The 19,960-nt window shown below is 40.6% G+C and overlaps 1 protein-coding gene across 2 annotated transcripts in view; it reads right to left on the reverse strand.

Moving 5' to 3' along the window:
- Window positions 1–361: 361 nt before the first annotated feature.
- The window catches only part of HTT (huntingtin), a 193,729-nt gene continuing 174,130 nt past the window's right edge, over window positions 362–19,960 (reverse strand). For both annotated transcript variants that reach the window (XM_024214918.3, XM_024214917.3), the window contains 7 exons: window positions 17,884–18,074; window positions 16,464–16,578; window positions 12,702–12,915; window positions 12,400–12,505; window positions 10,838–11,000; window positions 8,467–8,627; window positions 362–5,695 (listed from right to left, as the gene is read on the reverse strand). In XM_024214918.3, coding sequence (XP_024070686.2) covers window positions 5,482–5,695; window positions 8,467–8,627; window positions 10,838–11,000; window positions 12,400–12,505; window positions 12,702–12,915; window positions 16,464–16,578; window positions 17,884–18,074 — 1,164 coding nt within the window. In that variant the 3' untranslated portion in view covers window positions 362–5,481. The remainder of the gene's footprint in view (window positions 5,696–8,466; window positions 8,628–10,837; window positions 11,001–12,399; window positions 12,506–12,701; window positions 12,916–16,463; window positions 16,579–17,883; window positions 18,075–19,960) is intronic.

The raw sequence follows: 19,960 nt of genomic DNA on the forward strand, positions 1-19,960 counted from the left end.
CTCTCCTGTCTGCTAGCGTATCTTCACCGGAAGCGCAACAGCAGCTGCACTGAGGCAAGTTTGTAGTGTAGACCTGCGCTGAGTGTCCCTGTGTAGACAAGCCCTTATCCTGTAAGTTCTGGAAAGCATGTCTAGCAGAAAGAGTAAAAAAAATCTTCACTGTGTTCTTCCTTATTTAACATGTAAATAGTACTAGAGTTTACATGCAGCAGTGTAGAGCTCAAATGTTTTCACATTTTCTCAACACCCCCTACATTTGGATCAGTGTAGAGAGCATAAACACACATTTTATTGCAGCCCATTAAAGTGTATTCAGAACTTATGTTTAAATAAACAGAAAATCACATACAGCAACAACGTGTAATTTATTTTCTCTAATTTTAATGTGCAATATTTTCAGCAAACGTCTTTAAATTTAAACATACATCTAAAATTATATTCCTTCCTTTTACTCTGAATACAGCTACTGTTGGTGTTGGGGCTCCAAGCCTTGCCCATCATAGCCCTCAAACCATATGAGACAACATCATAGGACTGTATGGTATGCCGATTACCTTATTCTTCCTTTGTCAGCCTGGTCTAATTTGACATTATGTGTAGACAAAGACTGATGTGAATGATGACAAGTCCACACACAACATGCATGTGACAAAGCGGTACACGCATCCCTAAACTGTGTTTCCACAGCATTCATGTCCAGCTAACTTTAATAACTTGACATACCATAGAAGCTCTCCGGGTAGGAATGTTAGTAGTTTTTTTTGAAGTTATTTAATGGATACTTTAAGGTAGCAGGCACAAACATTTCCATCTGAATTCTCAAAATGAGGTAAATTAGCACACTGGACTTCAGCACCCTTTCCAGATTCTTTGGTGCAGTGTTTATCCTAACAGTAGGTAGGCATCTCAGTTTTACTACAGATAACTTTTTATTTAGAATAAGGGAATTACTTAAATACTTTCTTTGCTGTTTTATAACCTTAAAAATTGCTTTCTTTTTACTGTTACATACTGGTGCCAGTTTAAAAATATATCCTTGGTTATTCTCAGTTGGTTCCTGGTTTTAGTGCATAGTATTCTTGCGGTCTTTATAAGAAAACAAAACCTTATTTAACACAGTAACTCAGTTGCCCCCACAAAGAACCAATGTGTAAAACCCTGAATGACTAACCATCTCTTTAGACTGCTTATTGCTATATTTATTGCTCATTACACCTGAATGTTTCTTGCATTCAGGAGGCATGATACATGGATAGTGTTTAGTCATGACAGCTCTGAAATACCATATGAAGACTTAGAGTCTGCCCTTGAAGACTGCTCTTGGAGGAGTGCCTTTGCAGTGTTTTTGACACAACCTCCTTATTTGCTATACAAAGCCAACTGTAATTTAAAAGAGAATGACATGATGAAATGTTCTTAAAATAGAATTAAGAAATACTAGATTGGAATTCACTTTTAACCTGAAGGTTGACTGTTCTTTTTCAAGTTTTACTGAAACCTGCTCATTAGGTATTCACAGTTTTAATCAATGTTCATGTCAATTAGTGAGTCTCAGATTTTAACCTTTCAGGCTGAGAAGGGATTTTCTGCAATGGGAAGTAATATAATGTAGAATTCATGAGTACCGGGTGTTTGTATTTATTTTTTTGAGTGAGGGAGACATCCCAAAGTGGGCACAAAGGACTAAAAAGAAGGATCTTTAATAAAACCTCAATTGACAGTCTTCAATTGCAAACAGAAATCAATTGCATTAATTCAACCTGTTTTAGTATCAAGTATAAGGTATTTCAAATTTCTCCTCTGTTGAAAGGAATAAAATAAAACTTCACTGAAAAGGAAGGAAGTTACTTTAGCCAAACTTTACTGATCAAATGATATCTGCCTGATACTTTTTAAAAATTCAGAGGCAAGTAAGAGAGTCTCAAAAGAGGCAGCACTTTATGAAAAAAGCAGGTCCTCTAGGTTAAACCTCATTTAGATTTCAATAAGTTATCAATTTGCTTGTTCACAGATGTGTTTTCTTAGCTATGCTACAAACTATTTCAAGACCCTCTTCTAAATGAAAAATTTAATTTATCAATTCACATTATATGTATATAGAATATGTTAAATATTGCTTATTTTAGTTATTTGGGACACCGGATATACATCTAACTATTTATACTTCGGGTCTCAGTGAAAAACTCAGTTTAATTTCCAAAACCAATTTGATGTCAAGCATGGATCTGGTTTTATGCTACTGGTAGCATATTAAAAAGGGAAACAGTTAATCTTGGTCAAATATAAAAAAATCATAAACTAGAGCAACAAATTTTACAGATGGTAATTTAAAAAAAATCTAACCTTAAGATTTTTTTTAAATAGACACAGAAAACATGACCATGTGATATTCTGTTCTGCTGTAAGAGGCAGAAATTAAACCATAAAGCACAATGTAACTATTGATGGGTGTTACCAGAATTGTGTAGATATTAGTTATTATTTTTACAAATACAAAAATGATAATTTTCATCCCAAAAGAAACAAAGGACAAAAATGTACATCAAAGGAAAGAAATGTTAAATTTTAGCCTTATAAATGTGTAATTACAAACTATGGAGAATAACAAGCCATGTCCCCTTCAAGACATTCATACATCTGAAAATGAATGTGTATTTGTATTCAGTTAATTGTTCTGGGGAAGAAAAATCTAGAGACACTGAAGATCTACAGACAGCAAACCTGTTTTCTGTGTATGACAAATTGTCATGGAGATAAGACCGACACACACAACTATTCTGATTATCCTTGAATTTATCTGAAGTAAGACCTGGCTGCATCGCTTTTGGGTGACGGTCTGAAGTGGGAAACCTGAACAGCCTATCAAATGCCAACATAGTACTGACAAGAGGGAATTTATCACATTGAATAGAAATCCATTTCTGTCACATGTTGACTCCTTAGCTTAATATGCTCTTTTTATTGGCTGGAAAGTTTCTATGGCAAGTCTCAGCTGATTTGTTTGGAAAACTTCAGAAGTTGGGATGGCCAGCTGCCATCATCTGGAGGCATACTGACCAACCATGCAGTGGTTATTTATGAGGTTAAAAATATGTAAGATTTATCTGTTCGTGAAACAGAAAGTATAGTGATCTATGGTTAAGATGTGACTACCAAATGCTTCAAAAATATATTAAAATCTATTTTAAATTTTGGAAAATAGCTTATAAAAATATCTTCACTTACAATATATCATACAAAAACTGACTGGTTTGTGGGTTTATAGTAGAAAACTATTATTGGGGGTTACAAAAGGGACCAGTGATCTATATTACCCTTAATTGCAATCTGAGGGCATTATAGCTCACTTCCCTGGCAAGTGGTCTCTTACCAGAACTGTAAAATTTCCAGTATAACCAAAACCTTTAATATCATCTAATTTTTTTAAACCCTTTCTGAACTTCAGTTTCTTTTTAAAAAAAGTCACCACAGTGCTGTGGCCCAAGAAAGAAGCAGCAGCCAACTCAGAGGGCAGAAATAACTTTCTAGATAATAAACTCTGTCGAACAGCTAGATACAGCAAAGTCTACAGTTATTTCTGCTGCCCATATCATCAGTTTCGTACCTATCATAAGAGGAAGTGACATCATTGGGCAATTCCTTTATAATCAAGTTATGGGCAAAAGCAACCATTTTTGGTCTAAGAATTAGAATTAGTTTAAATCCATGGGTTTAATAAATACAAATATACACATTTGTATACAGTAAATGTAGTCACATGTGTATAATTACATATACATTATATACACAAATACATACAGTATATGCTCCTCTTGATAACACTATTTAGATATTCTGAGTGTTACCAACAGGTGTTAATGAGAAAATGTAATGAGGTTAAATATAGCAATGTAGCTCAGAACCAAGGCATTGCTTTTCTATATTGAAGAATTATATCAGATACAGTTATCAGAAAAATACTGCCCTAGATTTCCCCACGTGCAACCAACTAAAATCAAAGGCTTGCATGAGGCGTAAACTGAATCTGGCCCTGTGTAGGATTGGAGAATTTTGGAATTTGTGGATGTTTATGCTGTGTTTGTGTATAAACATAATGTTGTAGACAACTAATAAAAGAGGTTGTATAATCTAACACCTTAGCCAGCCCCAAAGGAGACCACATTAGACTTCTGATTCTTAACAGTCAGCATAAATTTGCTTAGAGTAAAGTGAGTGGTTTATATCCAAATGACTCCATGGTTTCCATTAGTATCAATGAAAAAGCCAGATAGTTATTGGCTACTGGGAACTTGCATCATTTTTCTCTCTCTAAAAAACAAACAACAACAAAACCAAAAAAACAAAAACAAACAAAAAAACCCAACGCCTCTGTAGCAGGTGAGAGCAGCTTAGTATACAAAGTGCTAATCCAGGATATCTAGTCCCCTCTCCTTTACATCTCAAAATAAAGAAACTCAAAACAAGCTACAGTCAAATGGATCACAAAAATGCCTTCTTAACATAGCATCAACACAATCTAGCCTATATATTCCAGTTTTTAAAGTGTTAACCTACAAAAATGTGAAAAATAAAACATAAAATGTAACCTGTACATTAAGATGGATTTTAAAAATGAACATGAACTTGAGCACACGATGAGAAAATGAGGACAATACAGATGTCAAGACATTCAGTAGAGTGGCTTTTTGTTCATTTCAAATTACAGCACATCTCATGCACCACACATTTTACAATTTTACATACTTTACATGATATAGAAATATTTAAGTTAAAATTTCTTTTACTGATATATTGTACTCAAATTTTAAATCCTGAGAAGAAAAAAAGAAAAAAAAGTGTGGTTATGTATGTGCACTACATGTCCCATGCCACCAACACATACACCACAGTCGATTAGAAAGTCCAGAGAGAGAAGAATTGCATGCTGGAAGTGTTACTCCTGAAAACTGGTTTCTCATTTCCTTGTTTGGGAGAGACATTAGGAAACAATTTCTGATCTATACTACCTCACAGTGTGTGTATATATATATGTACATAAACTATAAAGATTTGTAATGACTGCAAACTTGCACTGAGAGAGTATTTCTGTCAGAGTTTCGATACCAGATGCAACACGGTGACTTAAGTTGAACATCAGGAAGAAGAGTAATACCTGGCTTTCCTGCATGAAGTATTTGCCCATATATTTTACAGTTAGTAATTCAGCCTCAGATTAGTCCCAAACATTACATAAAACATATACATATTTCCATTTAGCACAGCTACCCACTGCTAATAAGAATGTTCCTATTACACCTTTCATGTGATTCTCTGTGGTGCAGAGTGCTTCTCCATGCAAACAAGCATGAAGTATAAAACTGACAGATGCAGATTCATTGCAGAAGCAAATCCCAGCTGCTTTCTGCATCTTTATATTTCTCTAAACGTTCATACCAGATTCCAAATCAAGCCACCGAGTTTCATTAACCAACATCATGATGTTCAGCATGCTGTGATCTTGTGAACATTTTGCAAGCAAGTTAGTAGGCGATGATATGGGCTTCCTGGCGATGCTACCATCTCAAATACAGACTGGAAGGCCCTTCGATCTAGTTCCTCATCTATCTGGTGTCTGTAAAAGTCTATGGCCACCAAACAGAAGAGGTTAATGTCCACTTGCTCTGATTTTCCCATTCTGCTGATAATATGTGGAAGACTGAGAAAGTAGTTAAGGGCATAATAATGAGGTAAGAGACAAACTTTAAAGTTTTACACAAAAATATCACTGACTTAAAAAGCATTCCCAGATAAATTAAATATTTTTGCTTTACTACTGTGTAACTGTAAATGCAAGATATCTGCAGGTAGCAATTAAACTGCCATTGCAGTAGCTTTATTTCTTAGTTATATTTCTCTGAATAACTATGCAACTTCCCCATTATTGTTAGCTTGAAATGAGTTGGTAGGAATACTTTCCACTTGTTAGATTATAGATTAGGAGAAACAAACCCTCATCAGCAACACAGTTCTGCACTGCTTAAAGATAAACAGAACTGCCAATAAACAGAAGAGCCACAAAAATAATCATCAAGGAAATGTAAAACATAATGGAGACATTTCCATTTTTAGACTGTTTATCAAATGTCATATTCAGGGCTGATTTTCCTGAGCAGCAGTTCTTTTTAAGGTGAGAAGATTTTTTTTTTTTTTGTTTAAATTACACATTCGTTGGGCAATGCCATTGCATCCTTCAATTCACTGTTCCAACTATTTTGGGGAATGTTATCCTATTGCCAGTTTAAAATTATTGTGATTTGCTGCCTTGCAGAGGAATGTTTGCCAAATACAATTTTTTGGGGAGAGGTGGGGGAAAGACAGAGCTGCAAGGAGGGGAAAGAAAGTAGATGAGGATGTTCTTTTGAGAGTGTTTTACCCTAGAGCAGGGGTGGGCAAACTTTTTGGCCCGAGGGCCACATCGGGGTTGCGAAACAGTATGGAGAGCCGGATAGGGAAGGCTGTGCCTCCCCAAACAGCCTGGCCCCTGCCCCCATCCGCCTCCTCCCACTTCCTGCCACCTGACTTCCCCCCTCAGAGCCCCCGACCCATCCAACCCCCCCTGCTCCTTGTTCCGACTGCCCCCGGGGACCCCACCCCCTATCCGACCGCCCCCTCCCGGGACCCCCTGCCCCTAACCGCCCCCCACTCTCCCCAGCCTCTTTTGGAATGTGGCCCTGCGAACATGGGTGGAGGAGCAGGGGCAGGGGCAGCTGCGCAGCCGGAGAGAAGTGGCGGTTTCCCCTTCAAAGCGCCGCTTCTCTCTGGCCAGCTGCACAGCCGCCCGGTGCGCCTCTTGAGTCCTCCACCCCCGTTCCCCATGCTCCTGCCACACGCACTGCCTGCCTGCTCCCCTGCCCCCGCAGTGCACTGCAGCCCCTCCCCCCCTGCAGGTGGATGCGCCAGTGCTGAGCTGCCCGAGTGCCCGGCCCTGGGGCCCCCTGTTGTTGGGGGGCCCCGTGCCAGGGCATCCTGTGTTCACTTGTAAATCTGCCCCTGAGCCGCACCGCCCGGCTGCAGCCAGCCATGCCACTGCGCTGCCGGCACGGCAAGCTGAGGCTGTGGGGGAGGGAGGACAGCAGGGGAGGGGCCAGGGCCGTCCGGGAGCTCAGGGGCCGGACAGGATGGCTCCACGGCCTGTAGTTTGCCCACCTCTGCCCTAGAGCATGGCACAATGCTTATGACTGATTTTTAAAAGGAAAATAATAAAAAGCCACCTTGAAAATATCTGGTAAAAAGTTCTAAACATTATAGGATCGTTAATCATTTGTTCCCTGCAATAAATCACTTCTCAATGTCTCACAATTTTTTACATTAAAAGCTTACACCACTAAAAGAAAGATTTTCCATAGTAATGTAGGGGTTGAGATGCAAGACTCCCCTTAAAATATATGTAAGCGATATGGCTGAACCTGACATACTGCTAAAAAATTCACCCCTATCTGATATTTAAATAATTCACAGTTTACATCTGATAGTAAAGTTATAAATCATTATGGTACCAGTGTTGAACTATTACAGCTTGTACCAACTGGCATCCACTCTTGGCAATTCAAACTGAGTTGTAGATTAAGACCAGAAGGGACCACCATGACCATCTAGTCCAGTGGTTCCCAAACTGGGGTTTGCGAAATGTTACAGGAGCCCCTAGACTGCCAGCTAAGCAGATCAAAGCAAGCATATCTATCACACTGAAGAGATTTAAACTTCAAGGCTCCTTATAAGAAATGGAAAGGGAGGTGGATATTTTTTGCTGTTTTTAAAATTAAATAGGCAGCTAGTATTGTTTTTAAAATTATGAAGAACAAGTTTACGCTTTGTTGTAACGTGAGTTGTTTGCCTGGACTGCTCAAGACCTGAATGCTTGTGTAGGAAGAATGCTTTGAGTTGGCTTCTTAAATACAAGCTATGAAAGTGGGATCTTGGAAGAGTGTTGCCGTTTTCATAATGTAATAAAAATACTGTAATGATAAATAATTAATAACAGTGTGTAATAAGCATGTCATAAAAACAAATTTTATATTTCCAAGATCACTGCGTTTATAATTTATACTCAGGTAAAGGAGAAAATCCCTGGAAATATTCATTTTTAGGAGGAGGTTCGCAAGACTTGACATTTTTGTGGAAAGGGGTTCACAGAGGTTGTTAAAGTTTGGGAACCACTGATCTAGTCTGATCTCCTGCATAATACAGGTAATACATTTTAACCCAGTAATTGTATATTAACTACTGAATAGACACGGAGAATGAACTATGTCATCACTTTTGGAAGTGGCCCCACTTGGTGAAAACTGATGCCCAGGCAGGGTATTGTGGAGAAGTACTGCTGCCCATGGTGTACTTGTTAGATATATGAAGGGAGGATTTCAGTTTCCAGTGTTATCAATCCACTTTACAGAAGTGCTAAACCCACATAAAAACGGTTTAGGATACATTGCTGAAACCCACTGAGTGGTGGAAGCACTGACAAAAAAACAGGAAAGACTCCACATTGCCATTGCAACAGGCGTTCTCTGTGTGAAGTTGGAGAGAGAGAGCATCACCCAATCACGGACCATTGGTGACTGTCCAGTGGTATGTAGTGTCTGAAAAACCTGCAAAAATTATAATAAATATTTCATGTGGGAAAAGACGTTAGAACACTAATGGCCAGACATAAAACATACTGCAAACATGTAAGCCTAGATGAGTGTCCTGCTACTCCAAACCCTAGAAGCATTTTACCCACTAAGATGGGTGATTCAAGTAAGCATAAGAATATTTATTAAATCTTTATGATATTAGATGCGGCAGTCAGATTTTAGTAGTCGGGCTGTCAGTCAAAAATGTTCATTACGTACATGAGATTGCCTACAAAATTCCATTTGGGTACATTGTGACAGATAGCTGTATCTAAATATAATTAAAATAGCACATTAAGCATCTGAGCCTTCAAATAATTTGTGTGTGATTAATTTCTACTTCAGATGTTGGGGAAACAGATCCCAAGAGATTATGCCAAAACAGCATATCCAGACTAGTGTTACAACTGAGGGGGTTATTCTTCCCAACCCGTCTCAAATGATCTGAGACACTTCAGGGTGCCCCACCCAGGTATACGTAGATTCATAACTGTCTACTTTCTGTTCACTGATTTGATAAGTGCCAGTTTAGTCATGTAATACTATGACCATGGATTTTGCCCTCTTTGGAATGTCATAGTACATCTAAACCTTTAAATGGGATCTAGAACGAGACTTGCATACAAACTACAGTAACTCCTCACTTAACGTTCCTGAAAAATGTGACTTTAAACGAAACAATGTTAAGTGAATCCAATTTCCCTATAAGAATGAATGTAAATGGGGGGGGGAGGGGGTAGGTTCCAAGGAAATTTTTTTTTACCAGACAAAAGGCATTATACACATTTTAAAGAAGCAATTTAATACAGGTATAAGTTTTAAACAATTTTAAAGAAACAATTTAATACTACAATCATCATTGCTGAGTATGAAGCAATGGGGGGTGCCCCCACCTTACCCCACACAGGCACAGCCCACTGGCACTGCAGACAATGCAGCAGGCAAGGAGGCTGAAAGTGCTGTAGGCTAGGAGAAGCACGTTGCGCAGCAGCAGCTGCAGCTTCCCCTATTGTGCAAGCACCAGGGGCGGGGGGCTCAACCCTCAGCCCCCCCACTCCACCCCTTCCCCCAAACCCTCACCCTTAACCCGCCTCTTCTCCCCCCACACCTCCTCCCCCTTTACTCCGAGCGTGCGTCCTCGCTCCTGCCTCCTGCACGCAGGCCCCCCCCCCTCCCCCTGTCTCCTGCCCACTGCAATCAGCTGGTTTGTGGCATTCAGGAGGCAGGGGAGGGAGGGGGAGCCTGCGCGCCGAGTCCTCGTTCCTCCCCCCTCCCTCCTGAACGCCGCAAACCAGCTGATTGCCACGGGCAGGAGGCGGGGGGAGCAGAGGGAAGGGGGGGTGGGCTGCGTAGGGGAACTGATAGGGGGCTGCCAGCTATGAACAAAGCAGGCAGCCAAACGACTTTATAGCAGTGCATAGCACAACTTTAAACGAGCACGTTCTGTAATGGAGCAGGGATGTAAGATCAAAAGGATGTTAAGCGGGGAGTTACTGTAATTTTCTACCCTAAATTGACAAATTAGGTAAAGTTGATTCTCTATCATGAACAGGCCTCTTTCCCTCACTCCTCAACAGGGTATAACATGAATAAGAGTGTATAAACCTTTTCTTTGATTTCCTGGCTCTTAAAATAAAATTTCCCCTGCTTTCTGTTATGAATTCAGTATTGTAGGAATGTAGTCTTCTCTGAATTTTAGTATTTCAGAATTACAGGTTTTATTTATTTCAACTTGTCCAAGTAAATGTGAGAAAACAAAACATGTTCAGGTCTATCTTTGGAATTTCTAATTTCGCTCTTCAGTATAATAGCACAAGCATGTAGTTTGTTTACTAAAACAAAGCCACATGCAGGTTTATTTTGCTAGTCACTTTTATGAAGTTCTGCACCAGAATTATATGTATTGTGTCATGAAATTTAGCATGAACGGCATTAAAAAAAAAAAATCAGAAAAAATTTGCCATTTTCACATATTCAGGTCAATGTCACAAATGGAATTTTCAAATGTCAGTAATGGATATCTTCAGAAGTGAAAAGGTTTAAAATAATTTTTGCCAGATTATATGCTTGACATAATACCAGTAATAGTACATTTGCCAGGAGTCCTAGTTACTGACTTCAAAGAGTGAACAGACTTGCACCAAAAGTATATTTATGAAAAATCAATTTAAAAAATACACTACCTTATAAACTACTGTGGCCATGAATTGTGGGTATGGCTGCTGGTTGGATAAAAATTCTCCAATAACTTTGTTCATTACATCCTGTGGAGGGAAAAAGTCATCTAGGAACTGAGGGAGGATCCGTGCCACTACTCTAGCTTCAAAAGGAAATCCTTTCCGGATCCTAAAACAAAAAAGAGAATGAATATATTTGACCATTTTAATTCAGTAGAACATTCATGCTGATTTAGTCCCTAGGAAATTTTCCCCACTGTTTTTCTAGAGTCAAGAGGAATAGGAGAGGAATTATTTTCTTTTATATGTAGATAGACCTGCGGGCTCTTCAGCATTGAGATCTAACACTGACCCAACTGACAATCCAGTTCTTCAACAGCTGTATGACATTCAACTTTTGACTGCTAATGGGTTTATTTTTTTAAATGATAGGCTGTGACTAAGTGAAGCTCTAGAAAAAAAAAACCAAGAACAAACTAACTCTACACCTGAGAGTACCACACTATGTCTGAGATGCATGCTAAAAAGATGGTGTGTCTGTGCATTTGGGGGAATGCATTAGCATTGTTGGCAATCTGAGAAAGAAAATTCATAAGTAAATTTTTTTCATTTTCATCCATACCATCTCTGCTGGTTGAACAAAAAGGAAATAGCAAGAAGAATGTTGTGTTAGGGATGGAGAGAAACAGAGCTAGATGGCAAGGAAATGAAGGTCATTTTCTTTAAGGATACTTTTAATGAGGAACCACCAACTGGAGAGTCTTCCAGTCAAAGGCTGCATCTGTTGATGCTTGCAGATCAAGCTCATGGTGTCTTGGGAAAAGCAGATATGAACTACCACACCACTGATTTTCTCTGCAAAGGTACGCTCTCTCTGCTTCATGAGGGTTGAGCTTGTGGAGTGCACCATAATGCCTTTCAGGACTGACTTATGAAATCTTAAAAGGCGGTATTTTCTAAAGCATTTAGCATTGGTGTAACTGTACCCACTGAAGTCAGAGGTATAACTCCCATTGAAGTTAATGGGAACAGTTAAATCATTGCTGAATGTTTTTTATAAAAGAAAAGTATACTTGTTAATAGTTCTTGCAGTTCACATACTCATAACCCTCAAAATGGGCATTCCAACCCTTCGGTGATTACTTTATGCAGCCAGAGTCAAAACTACGATTTTCATCACGACTGCGGAAATGATATTTTTCTGACTCCATTATAAGTGTCAATAAATAGGATTATAGTATTGTTAATGCTTACTTTGTTATGATCATTCAAATATTTTACACAAGTAATCACCGTATGTGCTGAGGCATGTATTTTAGGTAAGCAGAGGCATTTGTTTTGTATAACGTTTAATGTTTCCTATTTACATTCTTGTACGTCTGTGTTGGACCCAACCGCTGTAATGACATTGCTGTGTACATTATTGGTAAAGTATTTTTAATCAACAGCACAGTAACTATCAGCAATGACATTTTAAAATCATGAACAGAATAGTGACCAACAAATTGAGCCAATGCCAAAATGTGAGGCTTTTATTCCAGTTTATGCTGCAGGTTTTGTTTTCTTACCTATCAAAAAGAACAGACACCCGTTCCATAGCTACAATAACAGATTCACTGTCTGGAGCTGTGGGATTTGCATCTGTTGCACGACTTGGGCTGATTTTCTCTTTTCCTAAGCAGAAAAAAAGATATCTTGTAATAAGTTCACTATGGGAATACACGTATAACTGAAAAAAATTCATTTCTGTCAGTAAGCTGTAAACATTTGTTTAATTTTCTGGAAAGTGCTCTAGAGGAGCTAGATATTAGTCTACTAAAAAGATGTATTTAAAACACAGAGCATAAATAATTGACTAATAAATCCACACCTGTATACATGCAAGTCAGCATTAACCCCAAGGCTGCCATTGCTCTGTGGGGGCTGTGTATGTTCACTCTGTCAACACTTAGTTTAATTAAAGATTCACTATCCAGTCTAGAAAGTTGCTCTGAAAGAAGGAGTCGTTCTAATCCTCTGAGGACGCAATGGTAAATAATGGATGGAGTTGATTCATCACTTCCAGACACCATTACACCACAGACCTGAAATAAGCAAGAAAGAAATCTAAGAAACAATTGATTGTATTTAACTAAACTCCGATACCAATATATCAGAAAACTACTAATGTACAATTGTAACAAGGAGAACTGATTTAATCTCTCAATCAAATCCCTTCGGGGGGGGGTGGGGTGGGTGAGAGAAGAGAGGGTACTCATACTGTAACTTGAGTTCTTTGAGATGTTTTCTTCCTATGGGTGCTCCACTATAGGATGCGTGGCTACCCTTGACTGAAGAATGCAAAGCAGTATTCAAGGGTCCATGCCTGCACAGAGCAGCACCCTGTGCCTACAAATGAGGGCACAAAAGATGGCTTGGACCCACCACCACTCAGTTCCTTCTTGACTGTGAAGCAGAGCCACCACAGACAAGAAAAAGGAGGGCGGGAAACAGAGGACCCAGAGGGACAAAACATCTTGAAGGACTCAAGTTACTGAAGGCAAGTAACCTCTCCTCCTTCTTTGAGTATATGTCCCTATGGATCCTCTGCTGTGGGAGGCGGGTGCTGAAGAGGCAAGTCCAAGAAGACTGCAACACCAAAGGTAGTATCATACCTGGAAACATACCATCCCTGGAGCGTATGTAGGCAGATCTCTTGGAGACATGAGGCTTTGGATAAAACATTGGTAGGTGGATCTCTTGATTAATATTATTCCAAAGAGACCTTAGGGAAGAAATGAGGATGGGGATACAGTGTAACCTTATCTCTACACAAGGTTGTAAATGACAGGTCTGCCATACAAGCACTGAGTGAAATTATGGCTATAAGGAACAAAGTCCTGAGGGAGAGGTGGAGGAAAGAACATGTATGTAGGTTCAAAGGAGGGTTTCCTCAGCACAGGATCCAGGAAAGTAGATGCCCTCGTCCAAGATGTAAAATTGTTTCTTAGAGGGAGGAGCAGATGATGATATTGTAAAAAGGGGGTGGTCTCTTTTTGGAGATCTAGATCTCCTCCTCTGAAAGTCCAAAGGTCTGAGAAAAGTTTGCTGAGAATGGTACTGACACTGTATAGAGCACTGTGATGTTTGGGACTAAACTGTTTCTCTGTTGCAGGAATGTAAATTCCCAGAGACCTTAAATTTGACCTCAAGTCCCTCAGAGTGTGAAGGGAGAAGTCTGTAAGCACTGAGGAGCTTGGACCTTCAAAGGGAAGGTCTTCAATCATATTCTGCACTTCTCTTGGGAGGCCAGAAGACTAGAGCTAGGATGCTCTCTGCATACCTAAAGCCATAGCTAAGGCTCTAGAAGCCATGTCTACGGCATCTAAGGCAGTTTGGAAAGAGGTTTTAGCTATTAACTGACCTTCCAAAATGATGGCCTGAAATTGTTCCCTCTGGTCCTGTGGCAGATGTTCAATAAAATGTGTGAACTTGGAATGCGTGTTAAAATCATTATTTGCCACCCGGGCTTGGTAGTTTGCCACTTGAAATTGGAGAGCTACTGTGGACTAGCTTTTTCAACCCAGGAGATCTAAACATTTGGACTCATCATAAGGAGAAGATCTGGAGCAGATTTGTCACATTTTCTTTCATTAGCTGCGTTCACCACCAGGGAATTGGGAGTGGGGTGGGAAAACAAATGTTCCATTCGTTTGGTTATTATACTGTACCTTTTTATCTGTCCACTTAGCAGGTGGGCTGGATATTGGCAGATGTTCGCTAGATTGTGCAAGCAGACGATAACAGAGCCTCACTGATTGGGAGTGCAATTTTGCCCTGAGGAGTGATATTTAGAATGTGCATCAAGGAGCACTGAGACTCCTGAACCTCCTCTACTGGGATCTGGGGGAATTCTGCCAGGTATTTAATGAGGCCTTGGAAGGCTGGAAAGTAGTCAGCAAAAAAGGGTGTTGGGGGCATTACCACCTAATTGGTGGAGGAAGAGAACTTAGCTGATGGGGTGAGTTTCCCTCCATCTGTGGGTCCTGCTTTTCTTCAATGCGTCCCAGGGCCAAAGGGGCATAAGGTACCGAAGGATGATCCTGCAGTACGGAAGGTAGGTCAGGTGGTGCCTGTGAGTGATGCAGTGCCAATGGATATTGGGATCTCTTTTTGGCTGGTCCCTATAAAATTGTTCACCAAGCTGACCCCAGGGATTCCAGTGAGCCCACTAAGGGGATGGAGAGAGGAAGGTTTTCCCCAAGGATATTCATAACCCCTGGATGTACGGAATCTGGGGAGGTCCAGAAGATCCTCCTCAGAAAGGCAGCTCAGTGGGGTGTGATGGTATGGTGCCAAAAAAAGAGCCTATACTGAGACCTCGGATTCTGAAGAAGTGTCACCCCTGGGCTGAAATGGGGAGCATCAGATAAAGGTGCTGGTACCAGAGGCCTGACTGGAGTTCAATCCAGGATGATTGCGGTTGCAGGTGACTGAGCAGTACCAGGGAAAGGGTTTTCATAGAAGTCCATAACAGAGGGGACTCCACTTCCTCTGGTATGAAAAGGGTCTCCAAGAGAGAAATCTGAAGGGTGCTGGAGGGCTATGGTATCCTGAAGTCTGAGTTGGTAGAGGAGAGTGGTCAATCCAGTGATGGTGAGCGTGGTACTAGAGAGGCTTGTAGAGGAACTTCTCTGACCTCAGAACTCCAGTGCAGAGAAGACGACAGTACCAGAGCATGAGTAGGAGCCTGTGTACCGAGAGGTAAATGGCTCCCTGTGCTATCTGTTAGAAGAATTCTCCACATGCTGCTTCTTATATGGTACTGACAGCTCAGTACTGGAATTGTATGGGAACCTCAACCATTCCCCTTGAGAGATGTGAGGTCTCAGAGTGGGATTTATGGGTGACCTACCCCTCTTCCTTATTTCCCTAGCAGAGGAAAGAGTCTTCTATTTCTAAGCAGTCCTAGCCTCTGAAGGTGTGGCTGGAGCCGGGGCTAGTGAGTATTCCATTAGAAGGAGCTTCAGCCTAACCTACCTGTCTTTCTGCAACCTGCCTCTAAATCCCATACAGACCATGCACTTTGATGGGACATGGGTGTCTCCCAGGCAGCAAAGGTAGCTCAAATGCCTGTCAACTACAAGGAAAAGACCTTTGGGCAGGGTTTAATCCCCAGGGTCTTCAGCGTAACTCATAGGACAAAGAAAAAGGTGTGTGTGGGGGGAGGGGGCAAGCTCCTTCTACACCCATCTGTGTTAAAACTAAAAAGAGAAATAAAATAACTAAACAAATGAAAGACAAATTTAGAATAAGTCACTATGTTAAGAAAGGCAGGAAGCCAAGAATCAGCGGATACACAATTGCTCTGTATCAAGTCGCGGGCAGCTGAGAAGGAACTGAGCGGCGGTGGGTAAGTATCTTAAACGACCTCAACTGGAGGCACAAACTGCTGCTCTGAGCAAGTGTGGGCCCTCAGGGAGCACACACAAACCCTAGGGTGGATCATCCATACAGATATATATGCAAAGAAGAAAACATTTTTTTCATAAAGCTTATCAATAATAATCCACATAAAAGTTTTTTTTTAAAATCTGCACTGCTTCAAGACTGCATCAATCTTCTGTAATCTGGAGCATTGTGCAAAACATACCTGTATAATTCCTGCAGAGAATTCCGGCCCTACATCAAGTGGGTAATTCTCTATCAAGTAGAATGCCGCAGCACACATCACTAAAATATGCTGTTGGTTATGGACATGTACACAGCTGTAAATAAGCAAGAAAGCAAATGGTTATAGATCAGTAAAGAAGTGGTTACTTACTGTAAACTATGGTTCTTTGAGATGTGATGCGGACGTGTATTCCATGTAGGTGTGCGCGTGCCCAGCATGCCAGACCTGAAGAATTTTGCCTACAGTATCCATAGAGGGGTGACACTTGCACCTTGTGGCCATAGCCCCTCCCTGGCTATACGAAGTAGTGCCACCTCAACCCGCCTCAGTTCCTTTGCACTGAACATCCAGAAACTAGACTCTAATGCCGAAAAGACAGCAGGTGGGTTGTGGAATAAACATCTGCATCACATCTCAAAGAACCAGTTGCAGTAAGTAACCATTTCTTTTTCTCGAGTAGATCACTGAGAATGCTTGTTAAAGCAAGAGGAACAGTTCCAACAACCATCACAGGCAGTAAGAAGGAACTGAGGGGGCACAGAGTCAGCTGGGCCCTTTATACCAATGCTATGAGCACCCCAGAGGACGCTCGAGCCGCCCTGATGGGTACCACCGAGGGAAACTTTTCTGGCGATTGTGCTCAGAGCCAGCACACACCTACAGTGGAATGGACATGTACAAGCACTTGAAGAAAGTTTAAACCCTTTATGACAGTGGTTTTCAATCTTTTTTCATTTGTGGATCCTTAAAAAATTTCAGATGGAGGCACAGGCCCCCTTGGAAATCTTAGAGATACTCTGCGGACCCCCAGGGGTCTGCGGACCACAGGTTGAAAACCACTGCTTTTTGAAATTAAAACAAGGGAAGATTTTGTAATATATTCTACTGAACTATCAAACACTTATTTTTCTCTCTTCCTTCAAGCACGTCACTTCTGCAAATCAAAGCTGAAGATAGTGGCAAGGGATACTAGTATGTATCAACTACTATTATGATTTCTGATCTATGGATAGAAACCTTTAGTTTCCAGTCTGAGAGCCTGTTAAATTTCAAAATGGCTAGGGGACAGGCAAACAATGTACATATAAAAATAAAAACTGACTATTCACCTCAATCTTGAAACCAACTATCTTTTTGAGGTTCAAACCTGAAATGTAAAAGCTTTTTGCTCATGAGTATGCACTCTATTTTCAATTGGAATCAGAAGCAAAAATAGTAACACCGCAAGAAATGTAATTAGCATATTCTCAACCTGAAGTCTCCTCAGAATCTTCTCAAAAAGCTTGTTTTACAGGATCAAGAGATTTGGATAAACCAGGATACTTCTAGATGCTTATTCCACAGTTCAAATTGTTCTTTGCATTAGAACACTGCAAAATTTCAAATACAGAACACTTACTGGGCTATCCCTCTCAGATTGGAAAGCAAATACTCGCTGATAATTGGAATGAGTTGCTTTGCTGTTTCGTCAAGCAGGTCACACTCAAGGATGTAAAGAATTCCATGCAGAGCTCCAATCCGACTTGGCATATGGGTGCTGCGTAGTGTTGATTCCAACAGACGGCTTACTGGCTCGGCTACAGCTTTATCCTAATGCACATAAACAAAACCATGCACTAAAAGCATTACTGGACCAATGCACCATTCTGATGATTCATTACAACTGGAAAAATGTTTGTTAGTGAACTAAAGAATAGAAGATGTACCATGAATCAGAGGTTTACACAAAACAAGTACTTAGATATCTGAATAATGTTCAAATCTCCCTTCGTACAAGTTGGAAAACTGGTATATTCTGGCTTGCAAATTTAGTTAAACTAAAAAGGTTGCATCTAATTCTCAGTGTAAAAGCATTCTCCTCAAAAAGATCATAATATTAAATCAGTGTAAGTACTTTATCAACTTTTTGCAAGTGAAAGGGCAAACCATTGTACCAAGATGTTAACATAATGTTGTCATACTTGGAAAAGAAAAACTGTCATAATATATCATCAGTTTAGGGGAAGCACTAATAATACTGATAGGTAAGGGATGCCATGGATGCAGTTTAGGATATTTATATTCTAAGCATCCTTATATGTAGGCCTTTAGCTCCTAGAAGTTTCTAATCTGTCAATGGTCCTCCAAACTGGTGGACATGTGAAGAAGAATGCTAATATATGAAACAGACTGCTATATGCCCATGATTTGCATATAAGGATGCTTGGCACGTAAGCACTCTAAACGGCATCTATGGTAAACATTACCATGGAACCTCAGTCATTGGGACACACTGTTGATGGTCCAGTGAAACAACTAACTATCTGTTACCCATGGCCACTGACACTCAGGCCTGGACACCGCTTCCTCCCCATCACCTGTATGTTTAGGGTGAACATGGTATTAGAGGATTGTAACTGAAGAAGCAGAAGCTGAGAAGGTTGGAATGCAGCTTATATATATTGCAGTAGCACCCAGGGGTCCCAATCAGAGCTCAAGGCCTCACTATGCTAGGTACTTATAAACATAACAAGACAGCCCTTGCCCCAAAGACAAGCAGGTGGACAGAAACAAACAGCTGGGGGAGGAGGGGCACCCGTTCAAGGACATAATGAGACAATAGTTAAGCACAGCACACTAGCTGCCTAACCATTGTCAAGCTTTTTGTATGCATCACAGCAAAGAAGATTTTAAGGAGGGATTTTAAAGGAGGGCAACCAAGTGGCTTTATGAAAGTTTACAGGGAGATGTTTATGGCAGCAGCTTTGCTTCCAATGAGCTTCATGAATGGAATGAGAATTTTTAGTGGAAGTGGTTGGGTGTAGGTGAAGGTGGTTTCTGCACCATATATTGGAGAATGTATTTCCATCTTTCACTACAATGACTTTCAGGTTTGGAGTCTTAGTGGATCTATCACTGCTCAGGCTCTCTCTGGTAACAGCAGCAGCTCAATGGTAACATTCACTATCTACAACTGATCATAGGATTATGGTCACTCACTCCTAGTGTTGACCTAGCAATGGGCCTCCATGCCTTTGCCTAGAATACTAAAATGCAGTCTTTTTAGGACTACAAAAAGTCCATCCTAATCTACAATCTTGCACGCACAGCAACTACCCAACTTCGGAGTGGCATGAACCATTACATAGACCGACCTGTGCTCAAGTCTCTACAAAGGTTTCCTGTTTGGTTTTGGGGGGGTAATTGAAGGGGCTGCTGGTTATCGTTAAAGCCCTGAATAATCTGGTACCTGGCTATCGGAGAGATGGCCTCTTACCGCATCCCTTGGCACAGCAGTTAAAAATCAAATGGGGGCTCTTGCTGGTCCAGAAGAAGGCTCTCAGTTTCACAGAGTTTAAGGCCAGAAGGCAACATTAGATCATCTAGGCTAACCTCTTGCATATCACAGGACATTAAATTTCATGCAGTTACCCCTGTATCGATCCCAATTACTTTTGTTTGACTACAGCATATCTTCCAGGAAGGCATCCGTTCTT

This window comes from Terrapene carolina, unplaced genomic scaffold, assembly GCF_002925995.2.
Source record: "Terrapene carolina triunguis isolate 2854851 unplaced genomic scaffold, T_m_triunguis-2.0 Scaffold66, whole genome shotgun sequence".
Classification (NCBI taxonomy): Eukaryota; Metazoa; Chordata; order Testudines; family Emydidae; genus Terrapene; species Terrapene triunguis.